At 35.8% G+C, this 23434-nt stretch overlaps 1 protein-coding gene across 2 annotated transcripts in view; it reads right to left on the bottom strand.

The window, feature by feature from the left end:
- Nucleotides 1–23434, bottom strand: part of LOC132123526 (sister chromatid cohesion protein PDS5 homolog B-like) — a 57020-nt gene that overhangs the window by 17078 nt on the left and 16508 nt on the right. For both annotated transcript variants that reach the window (XM_059534191.1, XM_059534192.1), the window contains exons 7-23: nucleotides 23095–23175; nucleotides 22309–22449; nucleotides 19592–19707; nucleotides 19384–19478; nucleotides 16788–16933; nucleotides 15537–15688; nucleotides 9316–9429; nucleotides 8148–8229; nucleotides 7999–8047; nucleotides 7767–7906; nucleotides 7566–7681; nucleotides 7383–7488; nucleotides 6955–7115; nucleotides 6566–6689; nucleotides 6247–6405; nucleotides 3380–3448; nucleotides 3002–3138 (exon numbers count right to left, since the gene is read on the bottom strand). In XM_059534191.1, the coding sequence (XP_059390174.1) occupies nucleotides 3002–3138; nucleotides 3380–3448; nucleotides 6247–6405; nucleotides 6566–6689; nucleotides 6955–7115; nucleotides 7383–7488; nucleotides 7566–7681; nucleotides 7767–7906; nucleotides 7999–8047; nucleotides 8148–8229; nucleotides 9316–9429; nucleotides 15537–15688; nucleotides 16788–16933; nucleotides 19384–19478; nucleotides 19592–19707; nucleotides 22309–22449; nucleotides 23095–23175 (1988 nt within the window). The remainder of the gene's footprint in view (nucleotides 1–3001; nucleotides 3139–3379; nucleotides 3449–6246; nucleotides 6406–6565; nucleotides 6690–6954; nucleotides 7116–7382; nucleotides 7489–7565; nucleotides 7682–7766; nucleotides 7907–7998; nucleotides 8048–8147; nucleotides 8230–9315; nucleotides 9430–15536; nucleotides 15689–16787; nucleotides 16934–19383; nucleotides 19479–19591; nucleotides 19708–22308; nucleotides 22450–23094; nucleotides 23176–23434) is intronic.

Below are 23434 nucleotides of genomic sequence, written 5' to 3'. Positions count from 1 at the left end.
CTACAGTATCACATCAGACAGTGCACTATAGACCCCCTGAGGAACAGTTCCACTCGTTCTCTACTATAGGAGGGGAAGAATTGTATAAACTTGTTAAATCATCTAAACCAACAACATGTATGTTAGACCCTATACCATCTAAGCTCCTAAAAGAGGTGCTTCCAGAAGTCATAGATCCTCTTCTGACTTTGATTAATTCCTCATTGTCATTAGGATATGTCCCCAAAACCTTCAAACTGGCGTTTATTAAGCCTCTCATCAAAAAAACACAACTTGACCCCAAAGAACTAGTTAATTATAGACCAATCTCGAATCTCCCTTTTCTGTCCAAGATACTAGAAAAGGTGGTATCCTCACAATTATATTCCTTCTTAGAGAAAAATGGTATATGTGAGGATTTCCAGTCAGGATTTAGACCGTATCATAGTACTGAGACTGCTCTCCTTAGAGTTACAAATGACCTGCTCTTATCATCTGATCGTGGTTGTATCTCTCTATTAGTTTTATTGGATCTTAGTGCTCCGTTTGACACAATTGACCACAACATTCTTTTGCATAGACTTGAAAACTTTGTTGGCATTAATGGAAGTGCATTAGCATGGTTTAAATCGAACTTATATGACCTCCATCAGCTCGTAGCAGTGAATGAAGATGTATCATATCGATCACAAGAGCAGTATGGAGTACCTCAAGGCTCAGTACTAGGGCCGCTACTCTTCACGCTTTATATGTTACCCTTGGGAGATATCATCAGGAAACATGGTGTTAGCTTTCACTGTTATGCTGATGATACTCAGCTCTATATTGCTTCGCGGGCCGGTGAAACACACCAATTTGAAAAACTAATGGAATGCATAGTCGATATAAAAAACTGGATGACGAGTAATTTCTTACAGCTAAATTCTGAAAAAACAGAGGTGTTAATTATAGGACCTAAAAACTCTGCTTGTAATAACATAGAACACGGTCTAAGACTTGATGGCTGCTCTGAACCTAGGTGTGCTATTTGATCGCAATCTTTCCTTAGAAAGCCACGTTTCTAGCATTTGTAAAACTGCATTTTTTCCATCTCAAAAATATATCTAAATTACAGCCTATGCTCTCAATGTCAAATGCAGAAATGTTAATCCATGCATTTATGACCTCAAGGTTAGATTATTGTAATGCTTATTGGGTGGTTGTTCTGCATGTTTAGTAAACAAACTACAGCTAGTCCAAAATGCAGCAGCAAGAGTTCTTACTAGAACCAGGAAGTATGACCATATTAGCCCGGTCCTGTCAACACTGCACTGGCTCCCTATCAAACATTGTATAGATTTTAAAATATTGCTTATTACTTATAAAGCCCTTTTACATTATATTCCGCTACGTTCTCAAAACTCAGGCAATTTGATAATACCTAGAATATCAAAATCAACTGCGGGCGGCAGATCTTTTTCCTATTTGGCACCTAAACTCTGGAATAACCTACCTAACATTGTTCGGGAGGCAGACACACTCTTGCAGTTTAAATCTAGATTAAAGACCCATCTCTTTAACCTGGCTTACACATAACATACTAATATGCTTTTAATATCCAAATCCGTTAAAGGATTTTTAGGCTGCATTAATTAGGTAAACCGGAACCGGGAACACTTTCCATAACACCCTATGTACTTGCTACATCATTAGAAGAATGGCATCTACGCTAATATTTGTCTTTTTCTCTCTTATTCGGAGGTCACCGTAGCCACCAGATCCAGTCTGTATCCAGATCAGAGGGTCACTGTAGTCACCCGGATCCAGTACGTATCCAGACCAAATGGTGGATCAGCACCTAGAAAGGACCTCTACTGCCCTGAAAGATAGCGGAGACCAGGACAACTAGAGCCCCAGATACAGATCCCCTGTAAAGACCTTGTCTCAGATGACCACCAGGACAAGACCACAGGAAACAGATGATTCTTCTGCACAATCTGACTTTGCTGCAGCCTGGAATTGAACTACTGGTTACGTCTGGTCAGAGGAGAACTGGCCCCCCAACTGAGCCTGGTTTCTCCCAAGGTTTTTTTCTCCATTCTATCACCGATGGAGTTTCGGTTCCTTGCCGCTGTCGCCTCTTGCTTGCTTAGTTGGGGTCACTTCATCTACAGCGATATCATTGACTTGATTGCAAATAAATGCACAGACACTATTTAACTGAACAGAGATGACATCACTGAATTCAATGATGAACTGCCTTTAACTGTCATTTTGCATTATTGACACACTGTTTTCCTAATGAATATTGTTCAGTTGCTACGCAATGTATTTTGTTTAAAGCGCTATATAAATAAAGGTGACGACTTTCATTCATCCAATAAAAAATAAAAAAAATAGGGTATTGATTCATATCATTCATTCATATTTTTTTTTTTACTTGAGCCAAAGAAAAATAAATAACTATTTGCACAAGTAAAAAAAAAATAATAATATATATATATATATATATATATATATATATATATATATATATATATATATATATGTGAATCATTACCCTAATTTTTTTAATTGGATGAATGAAACACTTCATTTTGCTACAGCAGGTGATTTTTAAATCAAATTATTAAGTCGATGTAATTTTAAGGTAAAATAAAAAATAATCATCCTATAAAGAACTGACGTTTACTTCTGGCTTTTCAAGTTCTACTTCCACAAAAAATTATGTAATATTAAGCAGCACAACTTTATCACTAAATCAGCATATCACAATGATTTCTGAAAGGCCATGTTGTCACTAAAGACTTGAGTGCTGGCTGCTGACAATCCAGGGAATAAAATAGACAGTAAAATATATTAAATTAGAAAACAGTTTTAAATTGTAAAACTATTTCACAATATTACTGTAATTACTGGATTTTAATCAAATAAATGCAGCCTTGGTGAGCATAAAGAGACTCCTTTCAAAAACAACATTTTGTCTACAGACCTTCAACTTCTGAACAGTATATTTGTCAAAAGTGTTGCAAATGTCACTCACCCCATCTTGCCCTGCTCCGTCAGATCACCGTCGCTGCTCAGGATAGCCGTCAGCATTCTCAGAGTGGAGTTGCCAGATTTACTCTGGTTGTTCTTCACACCGAGCAGCCATCTGACCATCAGTTTCAGACCCTGAATCTGAGACACACAGAGACAGAGAAACACTGAACATACTTCACTCCTCGGTATCATCTCCTGTGAGTGCAAGCTGAGGTGTCATCTATTTACAATGTAAAGGAGTAAAAAAAAAAAGGAAAAGAACCCATCTATCCATTTCTGTTGGGAATCTATGCAATACTGGCTAAGAAATGAATCACTCTGGTACTTTCTTCAATAAAAATGAATAATAATGGCAAGTCAAATCATAGCTGCGTCTTACCTTAGCCAATGTTTCAGGAGAGACTTCATCATCCGGGACCCACAGCTTGGTGGTTTTCTTGCCAGGAATCTTTGCAGCAAACAGAAAATCTAGATCAGTATCAAATGCCTCAAAACCCGAGAGTGAGGAGGATCCTTTATTGCTTGGTCTGAAAGTTTGCTAACAAGGTTACAACTAAAAAATAAACACTTTGTGTTACAAAAGTGATGTGTCGCACGTCTATGTATATTAAAGCACACAACTTGCTTTAAAACCACTGCAAAATGAAATAAATCTATGCCCACAAGGTCAATCAACTGAGATCAGTGAAAAGGATCTCTTCTGTTTTTTTTTTTTTTTTTACTTTCTCACCCATTTACTCTTATAATTATATACTGGGTTGATTTAAGCCTTAAGCAAGCACATCCCCATGAAATCACATTAATTCAATAAGTCTAAATTAGTTAATGCTAGAGGCAAATAAACAACATGCATATTTAATGCTGTTCTCTAGATCAGCTATGATTTCCATTATCATGATTTAAATGTCTAATGGCTTTTGCTATTTTTTTTGGTTTTGAATACAGCTTTTTAAAAAGCCTTTAAAGGCTTCAGAAAAAATAATACATTAATATTTAATACATTTTTAAATATAGGCTTTTTTATTGACATTGGACCACTGGAACAGTAATATATAAAAAAGAAAGATTTTTTTATTTATTTATATACATATTTAGGCACATCCTGTAACATCTAAAAATACACAAATGTAGTGTTGTCACGGTACCAAAATTTCAGTATTCGGTACCGATACCAGTGAAAATCCACGGTTCTCGGTACCAATTTCGGTACCAAAGCAAAACACAATATGCTAATAAAAAATAAAAAAACTTTTTATCACTAAAAATAAAACCAATGCCATTCTTTATACTTATTTAAAATTGTGATTAAAGTTTTTTTTACAAGTAATACAATTATACAAAAAACAGTAAACAAGTTTCACCCAAATTTTATTTGTCTTTTAATTAATGAAATTTGAACACATTCTATTTTTTGGTAAATAAAGGATTTGCTATTAAAATTAAAACATGGAAGAAATATTGTGTGATTTATTTCTTTAAAAAGTTTGATCAATTTTTTCAACAGTAGTAGCAGTATCACATACATTCTACTAAATAATAGTAATATTTCTAGCACAATGCCTTCTTGTAAAAATGAACTTATTTTGACGGGTTGCCATGAATACCTTTAAACTGACACAGGTTTTACTCAAATGAAATGGTAAAATGCTTGTGAAGTGACTCAGAACAGTTCTGGTGATATTGTTTATGTATTTATGTCCTCATTGAGATGGCAGATGCTGAAATCACTGCAAATGTCACGCGCTTCAGTCTATGCAACCCTCTACGGACACCTCTGCAATTGAATTGCCATTAAATATTTCAGTCGCCAGACTGATATATAATTAGAACTTTAGTAATTAGAAGTAAACTTGATAACCATGTTTAAATGCATATTAGTCAAATTAAATGAACATTTTAACTGGAATGGTGGTGGTGCTTTTTTGGTCATTCAGTGATTCTGTAAAAAAAAAAAAAAAAGGAGGTGAGAAAAACTAACAAGAATACTGATAAGATATATTGATACCAATTCTAATAAGAAGAACTATAAAAACACACTAAAGATTACGAAGTATTAATTAGCTGCTGGATTCATGAATATTAATCAGGTTTTGTGCATTTGCTCGAACTTATTTGTTGAAATCAAAACGAACGATAATAGGTGAGCGCCAGCCAATGAGATTGCCATTTGCGCATTAACTCCACACACTTACGTTATCGGAAAACCCAGCTAAAAGCTGAAGATTTCCATAGATATGCCACTATTTTGACAGGAAAATACAACTAAGAATAGTTTAATGTAGTGCGTCAAGTCTATCTCTCGGTCTCTGCGTGTGTGAGAGAGAAAGCGACAGCGATCTGTGCGCCTTCACACTAGAGGTACATTAAACACAGGTGCGCTGTGCATCCATTGAGATGAACTGAATCACACAGATCGCCTGACTGAGAGTGAAACTTTAAAGCGCTCAGTCAGAGTGTGTTCGGCGAGTGAACATATATCTGAGCTAAACTTATACTTAGCCTCCAACTCACACAATGGCGAGTAAAATCTCAGAATTTTATAGCCATTGGCTAATATTAGAAATCATTTAGTCGCCAGAAGGAAGATTTAGTAGCATATGCGAGTGGTGTACTCGCAATTTAGAGGGTTGCTATGTAGTAAACAAACCCGCAGGTCTCTGCCATTCATTCATTCACACAGAGACACGCAGAACATGCAGGATTCAGATTTCAACCAACTTTTGCGGCTTAACATTTAAAAATACTGGTCCATATGGAGATTTGATTTGATTATTTTATGCTAACTTTGATAAATTCTTTGACTGTCCATATTAAAATGTAAGTTTCATTTTCATGACTGGATTTTGAGATTCCGTCCGCGTCCTCTGCTTCGCGGAAATCATAGCGCTGTATGCGTCAAGAACCGGGTTTGAACGGGACCTTGGTACTACCGGTACTTAAAGAAACCTGGTACCGTCACATTTTCATTTTTTCAGTACCGACTTGGTACCGAAGTACCGGGTCTTTTGACAACACTACACAAATGTAAAAAAAAATAAAAATAAAAAAAGGAAAGAAAAGAAAAGACACCATTGTGTTCACAATGCACATTAAGAACATCATGCACACCTGCGCAATCCAGAGTAATTTTGATTGCCGCATAATGCACTACTTCACCAGAAGGCAAAACATAAAAATGCATTTTTACATAATGCATCACATTGATTGCTTTGTCTTCTCATCGTAATGATCAATGCTATCACTTACCCGGTCGTTCATTAGCAGGTCTTTAACGATGAAATTGGCCACCAAAGATTTGAGCGGCGCTGCAAACTGTTCTGGGGCCAGCATGGCCAGGTGTCCCAGCGTCGTTAAAGGGGTGATGAGCTGTTCCATGTTGTCTGTGTCTAGACTCTTATGCAGAGGCTGTGGCAAATAGAAAGCCATTGGTTAGAATTCCAGAGCTTCAGAGAAAGTTTTAAAGTGTGTATGTGAAGTTCTCTGTGGCAAAGAAAAGTTCAATTCAGAAGCACAACAAAATGATAAAAACATGATTCCAGATATTTTCTGTCCTTAACGATCTTACCTCAAATATCTGTGCAAAGTGTGTGTCTCTGTTGGCAAACATTGCATGGATGCAATGGATGGCATATTTGGCCTGGCGAGGCGGACCCTTCTTTGCTTTGTGCTGCAGTACTGATAAAAGGACTCTAGGGGGCAAAACGAAGTCAACTAAGCAGGAGCGAATGGCACCATCCAACTTTATGGATGACTGTACAGCACAACAGAAATTAGTTTTGCATAAATGTGACGGAACATCTCAGAAATCAAGTAATGCAAAACGGTCTTCAATAAACATAAGCATGTTTGAAACATTTAAATTGATGGAGCAAATCAAGCAGCGTTTCTCCTCTTGAATAAAACCCAGATGTGCTTTTCTGATCAGTGCGGGCCAAGAGACGGACTCAAACGTACGATTTGATGTGTGGGAAGCTCTCCTCCAATTTGCTGCCAGTGTTTTTAAAGATCTGCAGTGCAGCTTCTGCAACCTTCTCATCATCCATTTTCAGACAGCCAAGCAAAGACTCGAAGGTCTCAGCAGAGTGGAATGACACAGGGTGGGTGAAGGACAGGACCTGAGGAGCGTAAAGACACATACATCAAACTTATGATAAAAATGTTACTTTGTAATTTTACATATTTGTAATAGGGCTGAGCGATATGGTCTGTTGTCAGTTTATTGGGCCAAGATGCCTAAAAAAAAAAAATCTGTTTCTCAAATCCGTTTAATGGCATCTCTGACTTAAACTTCAGTAATGAAAATGCCATAGCACTGGTAAGTTTGACTCATTTCCAACATGGACACAATCCATTGTTTTTAACACATCTAAAGACTTATTCACCTTCAGCAGCTCCAGGCCAGCTCTGATTGCTTGCTCGGTCGGGACTCCTTCATCTTCATCATCGGCAGTTCCTTCTATAGATTTGTTTACCTGTTTGATAAGTGCACTGCAGAGAGAGGAAGGAGTGAGACTGTGTGTAAATGATAGTACATTTACTACCGGTATTTAAAAGTCTTAATGTACCTGATGGATTCTGTGTCGATATGAACAGGCGCTATCCTCTCCAATAAAAACTTCACCATCTCTAGGAAAGGATTGCTGGGCTGTTTGGGGCTGCCCAGTTTTTTGGTGATTTCTTTCTGTGAGGTGTAAACACAGCCACTAACTTCAATTGCTACGGTAAAAACATGATTATCCTGCGAGGTGAAGCAATATGGTACTTACCACACAGACTTCGGCCTGTTTGCATGAACAGGATGGGCTCACAAGAGTCTCCAGTTGCTTTCTGACCTTCTCGTCCTCCTCAAGAACCTGAGCTAGCTTCTTCACAAAGTCTTGCGTCTTGCCCGGGTCTGGCAGGTTTCCTTCAACGCAAAGATGAAGAGATGTTTCCCTCTCAGTGAATGTTTCATGTTACTACATAATAGGCAGATTGCACTTGATTCACACGACTTACTTGTGATAACCATGACCTTTGAGAACACGGCCTTACTGTAAGAATCAGACTGGGGGAATAAAGAAAAAGATATTCAAGAATATTATAAATAATAGAATAAAATTAGAAAAGCTAGAACTAAGACAAAATAACTGTGAGGGAAAACCAACTTTTGGCTGTTTTATAAGATCCAGAAGGTCTTTGACGTGGTGTCTCAGCATGTTCTGACACTTCCACATTTCATTCAGAGCTCTATAAGAGAGATTGACCACAACAACCACAATCAACATTCCAAGGCTGCAAATACATCTTAATAGGTCCAATAATCTCTTTTCAGGCTCATAAGCACTTCATAAAATACTTAAATACAACATGAAATGACTGTTTTCTATCCATAATGACATATTTCCAAGGGTGGGACTTTTTGTTTACAGGTTGCATGGTTTAAAAATCAGCTTTTCAATTTCTGAACAAGCAAAGCAAATCTTTTAGATCAGAGGTGCCCAAACCTTTTGATACAAAACCTGATTGAGGGCTGTGAACCAAAAGTAAATGTAACTTAAATCCAACAATATTTTATAATAATGTATTACATTAAAACATTTTGAGATCATTAACAATTTATTAAACGTTAACCTTAATACTGCAAAATGTGTCTTTTGCAGTGGTAAATAGTCACCGGCATGACAGGATGTGCAAATTCTACTCAAAACACCAGCTTCCTCACCATAATGACAGGGGTTTTTAGTCTAAATAAAAGGCTGGTAGTAGGAGTGTAAAATGAATAGATGTGATTATGATCAGTTACGTTTGGGGTTATTTTACTTTGTTGGCTGTTTTATATCCTGTCACAGAGACCGCTGAATGTGCCTTTTTAAATGGTTTCATGGTGCTCGTTGCTGTACTTTAAAATGCAATCACAATGTTTGCAACTGACACAATCCCCCTTTTAAAATAAATTGATCCCAAAAGTGAACCTCAACTCCACTGCTGCTTACATGAAACAAGTTTATGTGAATATCAGGAAGTACAAAGCTTTATTTATAAGAAAAATAATTGGTTAGCAGGCAAATGTTACATCGTGACCATGTTACATCGTGCATACATGGCTTTGTCAGCTTTTCACTGATTAAACGACATCCTTCATTTCAATACCAAAAATAAAATGTTAAAACTAAAATATTAATTAGAAATGAATATGCGTTAATGGAATGTTTTTTATTTTAAAAATTGAATGGGGGGGGGGGCATAACAAAGATCACTAGGTGCCAACTTTGGCCTGCAGACTTTGGTTTGGGCATCTCTGTTTTAGAATAAAACAAGAATTACTGCACCTACTTGACAGCATTTCCATCCAATGTGGCATACAAGTAATACAGACACTTCATTCGCTCTGTAGTCTCTAGATTGTGAGGCACGAGATATTGGGCGAAGATTCTCTCCACAAGCAACCTTAGGGAAAAAATAAAATAAAAATCAGATCTGATATTTCTTACAAATAAATAATATATTTATAATAGTAATAATAATAATAATAATATTTTTATATACACACACACATATATATATATATATATATATATATATATATATATATATATTATTTGATATGTTATTACCCACATTTAAATTATCTTAGACAACATTCAAGTGAGCTCAAATCTCATATTGATGACCCAATCATAACATAGAATTGCATTTGCACAGTTGTCATTACATGTTTTAATGATGCAATAACATTATAAACCAACTCATCCGGCAGGAGTTCAAAATGGGCACAATTTGAACAAACTTTTTGCAACACACCAGGAAGGCTTGAAAATAAATAGTACTTGTTGCAAAGCACAAAACACTAGGATAGAGAATCATGTTTCAAAAAAAAAAAAAAAAGACCACAAATGAACTCCGCATATGCATTCACATTACAAATGAAAATGAGTTGCAAGCCACAAATTACAACCATCTCTGCTTTTCTCTTTTCCTGTGTCTTCAGTTTTGGGTTCAGTGTGGGGCGAATCTGTGGTAACAGTTTATTTGAGGCCTGTATATAATAAGATATTACAAAAGGTGGTCTTTGTGCATTATAATGCATTCACTATGCCTTATGTACCTCCTTATGGACAGTGCTCAAGAATAAAGATGGCAGACAGGACAGTTTCACCTAACCGGCCAGTACTGCACCATCTTATTTACATTCAACTTGCAAATTAAAAAACTGGTTTGCTATGATGCCTTCTGTTAAAGTAAATATATTAGTGTTCAAAAGTCAGTGTCAGCTGTTCTTTTGAACTTCCTATCCATCAAAGAATCCCGAAAAAAGTGCATAATGGTTTCCACAAAAAGTATTAAATACCACAACAGAAATAAGAAATATTGCGTCTGTCTGCAAGCGTCTGTCTGGTGACATCACTGTTCTCTCTTTACGACGTGTTCAGGAAGCTCTGCAGAATCCTTCAATTCAATCACCTGAGAATTTCCACAGTTCTCGTTTTCAGCCCAAAGTGCACAGCCACTCAGAGGTAATTTTTTTTATTCTCATTTGAAAAAAAAGATGCCCACTGGCTGTCAATGCATCTAAAATTAGCTTCAAGCCTTAAAGAAACGACTGCATATTTAATGTCGAGGGGGCACCTGGCAGACTTTTGACACGTGTCATGGCATCAGTACAATCTTAGAACTTTTGCTGTAAACGGCAGAATATAAAATCCTCCGTCCTGCAGTGGTCCTTAAATTCCAACTGCTTTCGATCAACTTCATAAAATCCAATTACCCAACAGAGCTCTATCATACAGCAGATTCTGTTTTATAACAAACTCTTACAGACTTCACACCTCATTCAAAGTCTTTTTCAACAACATCTTAAAATCAACACCGAAAAGGCAGCTTTCTTAAAACTTCAACTACAGGAAATTGTGTCAATATTTTGGTTATACAGAAACTTATTTGATTTGAGAATTTTTCTATATATAAAAAAAAAATCATCAGTTGAGTCTAATTATATAAATACGAAAATATAAGATCAGATGTTTCATCTAGCTATTATTATTATTATTTTTAAAATGTTTAAATACATATGCAAGGCAGAATGCCATGAGACAAAAGAAAATACTGGGGGTTCAGAGTAGAATGTTAAATGAACAAAATTGTGCTATTGATAAGGAAAACTAAGATAACTAGTAGGGATACACCGAATGTTCAGCAACCAGAATTATTAGGCTGGAAATAGCAAAAAATAGAAGAAAAAAAAACCTCTTGCTATGTTCTTATGAATAAGCAAAAAAGACAGAATAAAATGTACCAAACAATGACAAGATACAATCAAATGTGTGATCAATGTGGAAGCATTTAAAACTGTCAGGGAAAGACTCAAAAATCATTCAGTGTTAAAAAATGTTATAAAAAATGTTCAGTGTTAAATATTTTAAATTGTTGTTTTGTAATTCATTGTTTTTTTGTTTTTTTTAAAGCAAGACAAAACTGTAAAAAGCACATTTTGGCAATTTAATTTATGCAATGATGAAAAAAATGGGCAAAATACAGGGGGAAAAAACTCAAAAAACCATGTTCGGTTTTTGGCCTTCTGCCCAGTGTATTCAGCTTCTGTCGAAAATTTGCATTTCCGTGCATCCATATTAACTGTTAATTTTAAAGTTGATGTTCCCGTTTCTTGCCATCTACAAATAATTTCCCCAATTTTAATAATTATGTTTACTTTAAAATGCTCATAACATACTGATTAATAATAGGGATGTGCATTTCAAGCAAAAGTAATAATCCATAATTGCTGTGTATTATTCGATTAGTAGTCGATAATCGCCCCCCGCCCGCACACGCACGCACAAACACACCCCCATAAAAAGGGAGAGAGGGAGAGAGACTATTCAGGCTTTCAATCTGTATGATAACAAACTGTTTAGTTAATTAGAGAAAGGTCTATCCTAACCCAAGCCAACTGATGGTTGTATGATTGCCGAAACATTAATATAACATAACTGAATGATGACACTTATTAACATATAGGGCTGTCAAAATTGCTCAAAATTGACGTTCGAATATTCCCTCTAAAAAATACACGAATATTCGAACTATTCGAACATCTGGTTGCGCATGTTGTCAATGACGCGCATTACGTCAATAACAGGCAAAAATAATACAAAGAGACATAACTACTTGTATAGATAGTCTATTTAAGTTTAAACATATATGACAACTTATTACCTACACAAAAACAAGGAAATCAACTAATGGCCAAGACTGCAGACCTCACGCTCTCTCACCCTCACGTTCTCTGCGCATAATGGTTTAAATGAACAAACACATTTTTGTGCAAGCTATTTAAGGTCGCGACTGTTTTCCCAAATATAACAGGCTTCATTCAGTGATTGAAACAAATATTAATATTAGTTTTACAGCATATAGAACTGACATTGAATGCTCCGAGCGAGCTGTGCTGTGGTAAACATGGAACTTTGACATGAAATGATAAATAATCAAACCTCGGATCCATTGCTTGACAGAACTCCCCGAAGCCTGCCCCATCCGCGATACTGATCGGTCTCATGGCCTTACAAATGAACAAAATTATTTTATCCGTTATGGACTCTTGTCATGTTGCAGAGAAAGTGCTTGCGGCGGGCGATGCAAAGTAACGTTAAGTGTCAAGACGTGACTGTTTAGCTGGAATCCACACATTATGCCATGCTCATTTGGGTGCACATTTTTGAGATGTGACCTCATGTTGCTAGTTGTCGAATGGTATGCTAACTGTATCTTAAATAGCTTGCATACAACAATCTCGCGGGTCAACAATTTTACCTCATTTTCTCTGCTGCGGTCGAGTTGGGCTCTGCAATTGCTGGCATCTTCCATGAAGACGCGTCAACTTTCAGCAGTGATGCTGTGCCAGACAGTGCGACTCCTGTGAGGTTGTGACCTGTCCCTGAACCCTCAGGCGCGCTAGCGCGCCCACTCGAAAAGCTGACAACCACACCTCTACTACCGCTGGCCTTTTTTTCCACATTTTTTTTTTATTCGAATATTAATTTTCACCTTCGAAATTCGTTTTTTAAAAACTATTCGAATACACATTCGAATTTAGAATATTCGTTGACAGCCCTATTAACATAACAGTCCGTCGATTATCAACTGCTAAGACTGTAAGAGACTAGGACATTTCTATTTTTAAAATGAGCATGAACATTCATAGCATTTTTTTAAAAAGTTTACAGATTATTTAAGATTTGAACATTAATTCAGACATGAATATTAGGCTTAAAACACAATGTGCTAAAACAGAATATCATAAAACACATTACGCACTAAAACATTGTGAACAGCCTGAATGACGACACTAATTTAAACATAAATTTTAATGTCTGTATTTATAACAATAACCTATTTCATATTTTTATGTAAATAAAAAATGAGCATGTCTACAGTTATTGGCACCACCCTCTGGCATTGTCTCCCTTCCCCCTCTGGCCTGTGCTCACACTGCACTTCACGCTCCGGGCCGGTGTTCTGTCCATCTCTTCTACCATGTCAGATTCTGTCCCCTTCCATGAAAAAAGTAGGTAGTACTCATATGGGTCCACCAAACCGAGGGGGAGCTTTTAATTGAAATGAGGGAACTAATATCTAGCCTTACATGGCCTGGCCCGGGGCTAATCAGATTCCTCCTGAGTCACTGTCCTCATTAAACAGCTGCTGTTGCAGCCATTATAATAGTTTAGTTTTTGTTTTTAATGGCAAAGTTGTCATATTTCATTTAGATTCTTTATTAATTTAATTCTGAAATATGATTGGAACATTTTATGTTTGTTAAATTCAAGTTTGTTTGTTTTTTTAAATAGCCACAAAGCGGCCAGCGCAAGACAGTGAGTTGAGCATTTTTGTCCGTTTATCCTTCTCAAAAAAAAAAGAGAAAAAAAAAAGAGAAAAAAAAGATTAGCGTCATAATATTTTAGGAATTAAGTCAAAATTACAACAATGAAATCATTGTTACATTGCATTAAGTAAAATTTAATATATTACACCTGTATACTGTGCCAAAAAAAAAGGTAATTGGCACCTGTTATTCACGTTTAAAACAGAAAACAGCAATAGGCTTACTGACGATTTTTTTTAACTCGAATTGATGTATTTCACGAGACACACGTTGGTATTAAATTGTTCAGTTTTTTTTTTTTCAACATGCATTCAAATATTTTTTGTTATTATTTTCGTGCTGCAAATATTAAACCGGAACATATTGATTCACATGCCGCATGAAAGGAGGCGAATATCTCACTACAGATTAAAGAGCGTAAAAACATTTGTTTGTATTTTATCTTAAAATTGACAGAAGCCTGAGGCTTTGTGTTATAATAAAAGTAACAAAGCCCAAAGCTTATTGCGATTAAAATGTTACATATTATTTCCAAGCATTTATACCATAATTAAAGGCTTGTGAATAGTCACATAACAGTATTTACTTCAGAAAAATCAACATAGAGTCGAATTTTTAAATGGTTTAAAAAATGATTATGGTTATCAAACCAGTGGAATATTACATTTTATTCCTTCAACAAATAACAAATCATTTTAATGCAGCTAGCTCGTAATCACGACTTAATACGAGGGAAACAGGAAGTTTCTCGGTCAGCACAGTGGAGTGCATCGTTCTGTTAACTTTGTGGTTCATTATTTTGAGTCGTGTGGGACACGGTGACACAGAAGACCCTCACACAACATATTGCTTTATAAATCTATTGCGCTTGCCGCTCAGAAATGTTCAAGTAATCATGCTTCACCTATCAGTAGTTCCCTGCTCCAGCGCGGTTAGCGCTCACACTGCATGCGCACTGTTTTTATACGGTCTATGGTACCGCACCCTAAACTGAACCTCCTCTGGTCCACCTCTTTCAACGAACCATGTCCGAGCGCAGCACGGAGCCATTACATTAGTCAACCGAACCGTGCTTTGGGGGTAAGACGTGCTCAGGCACGGTTCACATCCTTAGAAAATAATCGCAAAGCCTAATGGATAATCGGTCATTAAATCGACTAATCGAATATTCGAAAATCGTGACCCATCCCTAATTAATAATGCTAAATGTAGATTAAAAATGTCTTGTCACAAACCTGGTTTGAATGGTCAGAGTCATATATGTATTATAGATAAAATTACTATATTTCCAGCGTTGTTGTTTTCTGCAGTGTTTTAGCAAAAGTATAAATCTATTTTGCTGCTCACTGCATTTTTGCTTCTAAAATAACTGTTATCCGCGCCTCTTAATGCTGCTTTAGTGTCTTTTGAGAGAAGCAACGCGTACAGTTAGCAGGTACGCACCAGAGTTCGGAAGACAGCATTCCTATCATCCAACATAACGAACTCTGTCAATCGAACCCAGGTGGGCACCAAAAGTGCTAGTGTGAAAGCCCCCTTAATATCCAAGTACTGACTGGAAGCAACATTCACTACTGACCAAATAGGTACTCTATATATAAAGCTTGAATTTAAAATAGTCAGGGATGTCATACAAATATTGAAAGACTACCGGCTTATCAGCTTTACTCACCGGTCATCGATGCTGTTCTGGTAGTAAATGTGAAGCAGTTTGTCTTTGATCCAGGAGATCTGCTTGGCTGCCTCTTTGCCGGCCTCCGCCTGTAAGGCGTACTTCTTATAGATCTGAGCCAGACCCATCATAGCCTCCTTACGGACCCGCCACTGCAAGATAACACAACGGGAATCTCTACTTAGTGAGATTCTGTAGATCTGGTGTAAAAATTAAACGACTAGAGCCAGTATTAATACATTGACTTGGTCAGCAGCCCAGTAAGATAGAAAACAGATATTTTACAGGTACAAGGTTTTTTTTTTTTTTTGCTTGGGGTGGTTTCTGAAGCAAAATTTTCTTTAAATTAAGACTGGGCGATATATCGAATATTAGCGATAATATCGAAATAATTTTGACGATGTAAAATTTGAAAATATCAGGAATATTGCATTTTTCAAATTCAAGTATACTTTCCCAAAAGAACGTGCCGAACGTCCAAAAAAGGAACATGTAACTGCGAACTTTTTGTAATTATTACAAAATAAGTATTAATTTCTTTCAAGAAAAAAAAAGTACTTCCTAACCCATCTATAGATGGGCAGTTTACTAAAATTTGGAAAAATGCTACCGAAAAAAAATAAAAGTAAAAAAAAAAAAAAAAAAAACTATAAAAAGGGAGACATTACTGACTGTAGTCACATTTTGCCTCAGCATGAATTTGTCAGAGGTTTTTTGAAGTTTTACCAAGACACAAAAATTACAGAACATCCACTTAGCTAAAGCTGAAAAGCCTGATTTGCCAGTTCCTGCATCAAACCACATCTTACGTATGGCAAGCAGAAGCAAACAAGGTGTAATAGGACGAGATGGACATACACCTTGAATACTGTGGTGTCATTTGTCCAGGAACACAGAGGGGCCTTCAATTAAATTCCTCCCTAAAAGCATTTTGAAAAGGCTGAGGAATGGTTATATGCGAGTTATAGTCCAATTTATATTATTCCATTCCCTCTAGCTCGGGTGGCTAAAGGAGACTGCTGATTAAATTATAGGGAGAAGAAATGGAGCGTGCCTGGAAAGAAACAAGAAGCTAATGTATTCCAGCTCGGCTCTGCCCTGAATGCAGTGATGTCAGTCTCTGGTTCATTTGGGGTACTAATGGGAGAAAAGGCCCTAAGATAATACGTATGAAATAAAATGACTGCCGCACTAATAAAGAATGTTTAAGAGACAGCAAACAAACAAGCATAAAGAGAGCCTGGCACATACCCTCTTGTCCAGAGTCCTCTCCCTCACAAAGTTCAGCAGGTGATCATTGACGAGAGAGAGGTCCTTTTTGGAAGCTGTCACAATGGACACAATGACGTCGTGTCGAATTGCCTCCTCTGGATCATGTGACCTTACTTTCAAGTACTCTGCAGGAGAAAAGAAAACATGCACAATTTGGTGTATTGTGAAAATGCATCACTTTCACTGTGTCATGCATTCAATATATATAAAAAACTGGAATGCATTTAAATGTGAATACATTTTATACATAGAAACACTAAAATAATATACACATACAAACACTATTATATTTATGAAAATGCATAAAAAATATATATACATTCAATAAATTAGACAAAGGTCTGCAGTAGATTGTGGTGACTACTTTCTTGCAAAATTTGGTTTAATGTGCATTCTCATTTTCCTGGCATTGTGATGCATTTTATATAAACATTTTATCAATAAATAAATTGCTAAAATGAAAATGTGTGTATGTATATATATATATATATATATATATATATATATATATATATATATATATATATATATATATATATATGATAAATTACTAAAATATATTAAATAAATATTTTATATATTTTTAAAAAGTTGTTGTTTTTATTAAAAACATGTTTGCAGTGCATAAATTGTGGAAATTACATCCTTCTGGGTGATCCGGTCAACCAAATGAAATGTATGAGAGAAATAAAAAAATAACTTCCACCCAACTTAATGTCCTTCCCTCAGAGATTATAAAAGCATCTTTCTATTAAATTGGCCCCACTATCCAAGTGTTGATAAATTCATCTTTGGATGCTGGATTAGTGCCAAATAGTTTTAAGCATGCTGTTGTTCAACCTTTGCTTAAGAAACAGGGTTTGGATGAAGGTTCTTTAAATAATTATCGCCCTGTCTCCAAGCTGTCTTTCTTGTCAAAGTTGTAAGAAAAAGTTGTGCAATCACATTTGATCCTGTTTTTAAATTTAGCAAATTTATTGGAACCTTTCCAATCTGGCTTCACTGCTTATCATAGCACAGAGTCTGCTTTGTTAAAGGTATCTAATGATATTTTACTTGCAGTTGATGCTGGTAAAAATGCTGTTTTAATGCTACTAGATCTTACAGCTGCATTTGATACAGTTGATCATGATGTACTTCTTTGGCGTTTAGAGCATTTGATTGGTATCAAGGGTACGCCTTACAGTGGTTCACTTCATATCTTAGAGACAGGTCCTTTTCTGTATCATTGGGTAAATTTTTCTCTTCTTCAGCTCCTATTATTAGTGGTGTCCCTCAGGGTTCCATTTTGGGCCCGCTCCTTTTTAACTTCTGTATGCTTCCATTAGGGAATATTACTAAAGGGGAAAATGTTTCATTACATCTATACACTGATGATACCCAGTTGTATATCCCATTGAAAGCTGCTGATTCCATTCAACAGTCTTGACAGATGATGTCAAGAAATGGTTAAAAAATAACTTTCTCCAAATTAATGAAGCTAAAAAAATTGTTTTTTGGTCCCCCGAAATTGAGAAACGGGCTTATTAAGGAACTTGGCAATCATTTCCCCTCAGTTTCTTCTCAGGTCAGGAACCTAGGTGTCATCTTGGACTCTGAATTATGCTTAACCAAGCAATTAAAATCAGTTGTTAAAAATAGTTTTTATCAACTACTGATTATTTCTAAACTTAAATCATTCTTGTCGTTTCAAGATTTGGAGAAGGTCATTCATGCTTTTATCACATCGCGTTTAGATTATTGCAACTCCTTGTATTTGGGCCTTCCTCAGTTAACCATTTCTCACCTCTAGATGGTTCAAAATGCAGCTGCAAGGATGTTAACCAGAGCAAAGAAATTTGACCATATCACCCCGATCTTAACATAGCTTCATTGGCTCCCAGTCCATTTCAGAATTCAGTTTAAAATTATTTTGTTTGTTTTTAAAGCTCTTCATGATCAAGCCCCCTCTTATTTAAAATATCTTATTAACCCACATTCTTCTAGTAGATCATTAAGGTCTGCTGATCAGTATCTTTTATATGTCCCTCGATCACGTTTAAAAACCAAGGGCGACAGAGCTTTTTCAGTTGCTGCCCCTTGCTTATGGAATCAGCTGACACTGGATATTCGGCTTGCACCTTCTATTATCATTTTTAAAAGAGGCTGAAAACATCTTTTCTCCTAGGCATTTTAATCTAATCTCAGTACTGTATTTTTTTGTACATTGTCTTCCATGTTGTTTTATTCTTATTTTATTTTATTTATTCTTATTGTTTTTTTAATACTCTGTTCAGCACTTTGGTCAGCTACGCTGTGTTTAAATGTGCTATATAAATAAAATTTACAGGCACCCACTTCTGAAGAAGCTTTTGACTGGTTGCATTATCCTAAATACCTAACTAGCAAATTGCCATTTTTGTTACTTTATTTAGGATAAATATATTTTCTTTAAAACGATGCAATGAATTGTGCACAATAAGACTAAAAACATGTATTTAAAAAGTAAAGAGGGTCAATTTCAGTTTCATGCTGACCTTTATGCTCAGTCGTGAAGTATAATGGAAGTCAAAGTAAGAAGGGGAACAGTTTGTACCTGTGAGATCTTTTGCCAGGTCTGGATGGTTCATCAAGCAATGGCTGGCAAACTTAACACATTCCAGCCGAACAGGGACATGGATGTCATTAAACCTAAGAAACCACAGAAAACGAATATGGTCAAAATCTTTCAGCTTGATCTAGCGGTTGAATCTTTTCTCGGTTTGTGAAAACAGGTAATTGGACGTGTTGTACGTGAGTTGTACCTCCCAAGGTAGCACTGCCAGAGAGGTTTGTTCTGTGAAGCGAGCTCTGAATCCTTTGCACCAAACATCTTGGCCAGGAGCTTCACAACTTGCAGGCGCTCATCATTATCATTGCTCTACAAAACACACATGGTGATATAATTGCAGAAAGCGAGGCCTGTGGCCATTAATTACAGCACAAAGATTGAATGAACCCATTTAGTTGATTTAGCCTTATCGTCATTGTGCTTTGCAGAAAAAAAAAGAATAAAGTGGTGAGGTTAAATAAGGTACATGGAACAGGCAGCTCCTAACAAACCATTAACATCCATTCATAGACAAATTGCAAACTCAACCTGCTTTTGTCAAAATGTATACAAGTTTAATAACATGGCCAACACAAAAGATAGTAATCGCCTTTGCTAGTTTTTGAAAAATGCTGACCATGCTTTCAGGCCATGCTGGATTAAATCTGACTCGGCTGAAGTGTAATTATTTTTATGCAGCGTGTCAGCATCTTTTCGCTCAGGAATGGTATATCCATTTATTAGAAACACCTAACTTTTAAGCAGAAAGAATTTGCATCTATTACCTTTCAGTTAACTCACAAACAACTGAACCAAGTTTTCCATTGTCATAAGACAGGTAAAGTAAGTCACTAAAGGGCAGAATTTATTTGGCCATTAAAACACCATGTGTGTCATCAGGTTCTGACCACAGCTAATATACTCGAGGTTTTGAAGAGGTTTTTCAACCCCACAGGCAGCAAAAAATTTCATAAACAAAGTACTGCTTCGATGCTATTATAAGATATTAATCATGAGCTATTACAGACGTCCTAGAGCAGGGGTAAAATAAAATAGCTTGAGGTCCAGTAATAAACTCATTTCATCAGCCAATATGCCTAAAAACATTAATTGATGGTTTTTGCCAGATCATAAAAATTAAGATTTTGCAATGACTGCAACAAGCATGATTTTCAGTTGAGATAAAGGTTTACACTTTCACAAAAGCAAAGTTTTATAAAATGATAAACTTCACTTTTCAGCCTTTAAACCATTTTTTAAAAAGAAAATGGAGTTACAAGTATAAATATAAACAATTATCATCCATTTCAAGTTTTTAATTACCTCAGATTATTCTTTACTAAACAATGGGTAAGTTCAAACCACACGCTGAGTATAAAAAAAAAGAAAAGAAAAAAAAAACACCTATCATCTGGTGTTTTGTCTATGGCCAGGGCCAATACCAAGAAAGCTGGAGGGCCAATGGCTGATATTACAAACATAATAGAGATGTAACGATTCCTGGATTCAATTTGAGTATTTGATTATAAAAAAATCTTTGATTGCATTTTGCCCATGTCAATCCATGAAATCCATGAAATGCATTATTAGTCGGCTGTCTAAGGCTGCATGATATATTAAACCCATTTAAAAATAATAATAAAGCATAATACTATTATAAATTAACAAACGCTATGATTCAACTAAATATTTGCGTTGCAGATTTGATAAATGCGCTTTAATTATTTACATGTCTGTAAGTTATGTATGTGTGGCTCAGTTTACAGGAAATGCTGCTCCACACAAACTGCTATCATTTACATGTGTGGAGCATCTCAACTTCCATCTCTGCATATTGTTGTGAGTTTGTGTTTATTTAAACACAGCGTGTGCCATTTCATCAGATATGTAAGGTAAATAATTTATAAACCTACGCCAACACAGAAGAATACATCATTATCTATCTAAATATGCTTACTGTTCATATCGATTTCAAAATAAGAGCTCAAACTCTCACTCTGAGTTACACGTTTTGATGTCCACATAATGTTGTGAAGAAATGGCCAAATATTAAAGAATGTCGTTTAGTCAATATTAAACAAGGATTAGATCACTCTGTAAAGTGTAAAAACAATCGTCAGGCCACTGGGGCCTCTGCAGGCCTTTGATATAATGCATAATGTACGTGAGTCCTATTGTTTATAATACATTATATATTTTTACAGTTTTATTCAATAAAACCCATGATAACTTGCTTTTGATACTCCATATGACAATTATTATTGCCTCACTGCTATTATAATATATATTTTAAGTAATTTAAAGGCTATTGCTTGCTTAGGTCTGTTTTGATTACCTCTACTAATAAAATGTTTTATAATTATCAGATTACTTGACTAATCATCAGAATAATTCACCGATCACTCACTCGATCAGCAAGATAATCGTTAGTGACAGCCAAAGTACAAAACATTTAAAAACAAATACTACTAATAATAAAAATAGTAATAATGAAATAAAACCACACACTGAATAAAAAAATACCTTTTTTTTTTTTTTAAATGCCAATATCATGCAAATAGAAGCTGAGACTATGTATATAATAGTTAAAAAAAAAACACATGCTAAGCATGTTTTTAGTGGCTAGTGTGATTGAGTAAAAGGGCCAATGGCTGATATAATGAATTTAATAATAAAATAAATTATAATAATAAAATTTGATAATAAAATTAAGAATAATGTAATACAGTCAATTAAATCCAAAATAAATAAAACAGGCTAACCATTTACATAAAATTTTTAGAAAATAGAAAAACGAACTGAAGGAAAACTGAAGGAAACTGAAAAACTTGATCATTAAATAAATTATGAGTTCTTTACAAACGAGCAAAACGTTTCTCTAATATCCCTAAAGACGACCAAATGCCATGTATCATCACCAAGCCATCTTACCTTGAGCTTGAACTCCAGCTGCGGCAGGACAGACAGCAATAGATGGCTGTCGATGTTGTACAGCTCCAGGATCAGGTCAAAGACATGTTCTGACAGATCACTAACTGAAGTCTTCCCCAGCATCAGTACCTGGTTAAAGAACTGAGAGACACCAAACTGTACATCACACACTGGCATCTTTAAGCACTGGAACTGCACGGCACTGGAAAACGGCACCCCTTTAAACTCACTGCATTACCATCTGGCATCAGCATTTAATATAGCGTTGATTAAAGATTAGTTTTAGAAAGCTGGTATTAGATCAAAATTAAAGAGTAAGTGGCTTCAACTATTGGTGGGAGGGGCCATCTACAACAGAGCGCTTGTACAGAACAGAAAGTAAATTAGGCCTTGCTGTTCTATAAGAGTTACTGAGAAGGATTCTCCTCCACACTTATTCTCACTATCTCTAGTGCTTTTAATGAGCACTGCAGGGAATAAAATTCATAGCATAACAGCGTTGCAGGCTCATGCGGGTGTTACTGATGAACGCATTTAAGCTCAACATGCTGTTTGAGCATGGAAAGGCACTCTTGATCTCCGGTTAATGTTGCAAGCCTCAACGAGTTTTCAAAAGCAAAAGGTCTGGAGTCAAATCATGGAGGTTTATTAGGGATTACTCACGATTTAAATAAATGAGAAGACCTTTCTTGTACCTTTGTAAGTCAGCATGATTTTGGCACAGCCGACGAGAGGTACGGTGTACATTCTATGTAAATGTAACTATAATATATCATGTTTACTCACGTTGGTAATGTATGGCTCTATGGCCTGAGCAGTTCTCTTCAGCAAGGCTTTAGCCAGATCGTATGCTTGCTTGTTGAGGTTCTGTAAGACGAGAGAGAAATTCAAATTTAAAATATTTGTTTTATATAAATCTCATGACACGTGTCAAGAAACGAACACTAAATAAAATTAAACCTGTTTAGACTTGTTTTGGTTTACAATAAATAAATAAATAAATATATAAAGCATAACACAAATTTGTAAAATAAGTACACATTATGGTAGTATTTTTGTACTGACTAAAATAAATACAAATAAGAATTTTACAATTTAAATCATGCAATTAAAGTTAAATCACTGC

This window comes from Carassius carassius, chromosome 41, assembly GCF_963082965.1.
Source record: "Carassius carassius chromosome 41, fCarCar2.1, whole genome shotgun sequence".
NCBI classification, from domain to species: Eukaryota; Metazoa; Chordata; class Actinopteri; order Cypriniformes; family Cyprinidae; genus Carassius; species Carassius carassius.
This window is presented reverse-complemented; position numbering and strand designations above follow the sequence as displayed.